Genomic DNA, 4166 nt, shown 5'->3' on the forward strand with positions numbered 1-4166 from the left:
ATCTTCCTATATCTATTAAATTTCTCGTTTCAATTATTTAAGGTTTTGCCAAGTCAGGCCTTCAATATACTGACTAAATCATGTTGGTATAGTTCCAAATTGAAGGCCGTTCGCGGTGACTTATGGTTATGCTTTTTACATCGTAACTGTTTTGAATATAATCGTAGATATCCACATGCAAAATAATTATCATAAACGTTGTACTTTTCTGGATTAATCTTTAGCAGACAAAAATGAAAGGACATGCTAAAATGTATCTATAAGTACTGGTATTGAAAGCTTCTTTTTGTAATTTTAATATATTAAAAGATTCAGACAGTATTCAATTATTGTGTACCATTTGTACGAGTAAGCTACCAATTATTGGTATGATATGAGATTTGTTATTCTCATATACCAGTATTTTTCGATGGCATGATACTAAACCCCCTAATGGATGGGATTGTACTTTTGCATATGATGAAGACAGTCGTGATCTTTCATTCAGTTTAATTGACGCCTGTAGCTGGTATGTCGGTAACTGCTAGTGGTCCTTTGTTAATTTGTGAACTATTGTCATTTTGCTTAGTTTCTTTTGTTACCTATTCTGACATCGGACTAAGACTTCTTTTTAACTGAGTTTTACTGTGCGTATTGCTGTGTGTGTGTGTTTTTTTAAATTTATTATACATTAGCTAGAGGTATCGGGGATCGGAGAGTTGAGATCCCACAAATCATGTTTAATCCCGACACATTTTTGGGCATGTCCCAAGTAAGTAGCCTCTGAAATTTATTAGTTTTGTATTTTTCATTTTTTTTTTAAATTTTTAGTTCATTTATGATTATGTCTTGGAGTGTAGTATGACGTCCATTTTCACTATAAAAGGACACATTTATTGATTAAAGAGCCAGCTGAGGCCCACCTCCGGACGGTTGTGGAATTAACCGCTGCGTTGAAGGCTTATTGGTTGCCTTCGATTGTTGTCTGCTCTTTGGTCGTTTTTTTTTCCGTCTCTTTGACCTGCATGGTCCCTTTTTCCATTCTCAATTTTAATAATTGTCTGGGAGATGAAAATTCTTATAAATATTACAATTAAAAAACTACAACAAACAATGGCATATTATTGGTTAGTATCGTGAGGAAAACACTTTCATCGACCTATTATATAATAATTACTATTTTACTGATACTAAAATCATTCGAGTCGATATTATACTATAGAGCCTTGTTGGTCACATATCCAGATAAAGGGCTGTATGTTTTTTTAAGTCAAGCGCTGTAGAAATAAATTCCTGTCGCTGTTGATATTAAGCCCTAACTCTTCAGAGCTGACCTTTGCACGTCAAGCGCTGGACTTTTACATGTACATCTCTTACTCTTAACTGTAAAAACACAACTCTTTATCTGTATGAGAGCAACATAGCTCCTTATTATATAATACAACCTCTATTAATAAGAATCGAATATACGAAGCCTGATTTATACAAAAAAAAATTAAGAATTTTAGCATAAAATACATATTGTGGTATATGCATATAAACATTGGTATAAAAATTGCAATTCTTTATATAATAATAGAATTCGTGACTTTATGCAAGTAAATTTAAAAACTTGTGTCCAATCTTATTATCTTTTTGAGAAAATGAAATAGATAATAACTAAATCATTCATATAACACAGCAATTGATGAGCACAGGCAACATATGGCGTTTATTGGTAACCAAGCATCAATAATATATGCCAATACCTCAATACTTGACAAATTGTTCATGACTTCAACAATGACTGTCACATTTCTAACGTTAATTTGAAGTTTCTATAGGTTACACATACAGTGTAGGTTGAAATATAACTAGTATTGAATGATGATGTATTATAATTGAGGAAGGCGAAACAAAATGTAAAAATTCCACCTTGCGCTGTAATATCAGAGTTTCTTTTTTATACACAATGTCTATGTTGAATTTATTTTACAAAAAGAAGTCTGAAATCTTACAGCGCTTTTTTCCCTTGTATACCTAAAGGTTACTTCTAATTGTGAGTGATGGATTTAAAATTTTACAGTGTTATTTGTTTATCGAATTTTTAAAAGAATCATAATGAACTGTAATAATTCTCATTTTGATTACCATATATATATACATAACTATGATTAACATAAATTTCACATATGCACATCATCATGGTTTGAATAAATTAAGAACATTCCTGTCATTCGATGTATTTGACATTAAGGGTGCCAGTTGGCAATGGCGTTATTTGGGTCAGGTTTATTCTGTAACGTATGTGTTCTCGTACAGTCTCGTTTCATCATGTTCTGCTTTACACACATCATTATGCAACCAGAACTTATTTTCAAAAACTGTCCAATTGAAAACATTTTTCCAAAAAAATAACATCCTCCGGAAGTGTCGTTCTTATTTTCTCCAGTACTGATCCCAGTTGTGTCACCCGCGTACCTTGAATCATGTATTGTCTTATCATTAGTGCTATTATTTGTTTTTTTAACAGTTTTTGGGTCTTCCCTGAAATCACCTTTATCAATTGGGCCACTATTGACACTCATTCGCTGTTGTGTAACAACATTTTTGTCAGTTTTGTATCTCGTATCGATACCCGGCATGGATCTACCATTATTGTTATTGTGAACTGTTATCTCCGGCCTGTCAGTATCCTGATTCACATCTGTTTTATAAGTGTGTTTAGTATCATGCATTTCTGTTGATTCTTGAGTTTTCTGTTGAATTACAGGTTTAACTGTCCTAATACGTCCATTCTTATGAATTGTAGGTTTCCCTGTTGCGATTTTATCATTTTTGTGCACTGTGGTTTTCCTGTTAACCTTCTGCTCCGATACGGTTTGCTCTTGCGAAGTTTTCGAACTCTGTAGTAATGTAGACTTAATTGGCACGGTGGTATAGATTGGTATGACTGCTAATTCCTTTTGGGAAATTAATGACGTGGAAGTCTCATGTGTTAGCTCATAAGTCGGTCTCTCCCCGTTATCATTATTCTGGGAATTAGGTTCTGGTACCTCTTGGTCAATATTTTCTTCTTTTTCCAGTGAAGTATCCTCCTTTTCAGAATCAGCACCGACTGGAATATCCTGCTCTTCTTTGTTATTGTTTGTATCATTCATCTCACTAGAGTCAGTCGGGTAACCGGACAATACTTCATGTAGGTTTTCATCAAGTTTTTCTTGCGAAATCATACCATCTGTAGTAGCAATAGTGGCTGAAGGATTTCTTTGAAATAGATCTGTCGTTGTTGAATGCGGATTTTTATTTGTGTTTGGATTATTTTCATTTTGAAATCTTCCATCATTTCCAAACTTTTCATTGTATCTATTTTCTTCATCATTACTTTCAAATTGCTCATCTTGAGTATTCATATATCGATCATTTACGTCGGGGTACCGTTGAGATTGACGACTATGATGTTCCATATTGTTATAACCAGGCCTGGATTTGTGGTATCCTTCTTTTTCTCCAGGGTTATTATGTTTTAAGTGAGTGTTCGGTCCAGCCTCATTCCAATCGCTCCCCGTCTGATAACCTTTAGGGTCTTTGTGTGGATCATATTCATCCCTATCAAAAGATGCCGACCGATGATATTCATGATCACCCCAGATGTTCTTGGTTGGTTTCTCGTGTTGTACCATCCTATCATAGTCTGAGGCTAGTTCTTGCTGATTTGCCTGATAATGAGGTGTTTTTGACAAAAGCGATAGCTTGAAGTCTATTCCACACACAAGAAAGGCGTCGTCCGAATTTTTCAAAGTCATGATGACGTTTCTCCGAGGACATAAACATTCCCATGTGAAATCGTTATACTCTCTGCACTGTATAGAGAACTCTGTAAATCTTTTTGGCCGAGAACGCGGTTTCGAAACAATTCCAATAATTTGTAAATTAACTATAAACCAAATCCACCAAAATTTATCCATGATTGTTCATTTAATTCATGTCATAATATTTGTTACTGTTTATTTTATTTTCTTAAATATCAGGTAGATCGATGCACTTCTTTCACAATATGGCTAGAATCAACGGCCAAACTGTAACATATTTCAACGACTGGCCATTAGAAGTTGAGGATACTTTTTCAATCACACCTTTCTTTAAAATAGTATTTAGAATCCGGTCAATAATCGTTTTCAACCATTATTCGTTCTCTTTTTTTATTT

At 34.0% G+C, this 4166-nt stretch overlaps 1 protein-coding gene across 1 annotated transcript; it reads right to left on the reverse strand.

The window, feature by feature from the left end:
- Positions 1 to 1429: 1429 nt before the first annotated feature.
- On the reverse strand, positions 1430 to 3764 carry LOC134684390 (serum response factor homolog B-like). Its single transcript, XM_063543674.1, has 2 exons — positions 2440 to 3764; positions 1430 to 1454 (listed from the first exon to the last, which is right to left on the reverse strand). Exons 1-2 carry the CDS (start codon positions 3762 to 3764, stop codon positions 1430 to 1432), a joined length of 1350 nt encoding a protein of 449 aa, XP_063399744.1.
- Positions 3765 to 4166: the final 402 nt, after the last annotated feature.

This window comes from Mytilus trossulus, chromosome 9 (assembly GCF_036588685.1).
Source record: "Mytilus trossulus isolate FHL-02 chromosome 9, PNRI_Mtr1.1.1.hap1, whole genome shotgun sequence".
Lineage (NCBI taxonomy): Eukaryota > Metazoa > Mollusca > Bivalvia > Mytilida > Mytilidae > Mytilus > Mytilus trossulus.

Excerpts from the sequence above, each read along its gene's own strand:
- LOC134684390 (XM_063543674.1), bottom strand. The coding sequence starts at position 3,764 with ATGACTTTGAAAAATTCGGACGACGCCTTTCTTGTGTGTGGAATAGAC. Across the intron at positions 1,455-2,439 it reads AAGACAATACATGATTCAAG|GCTTCGTATATTCGATTCTT; the intron begins GTACGCGGGTGA and ends TGTATAAATCAG.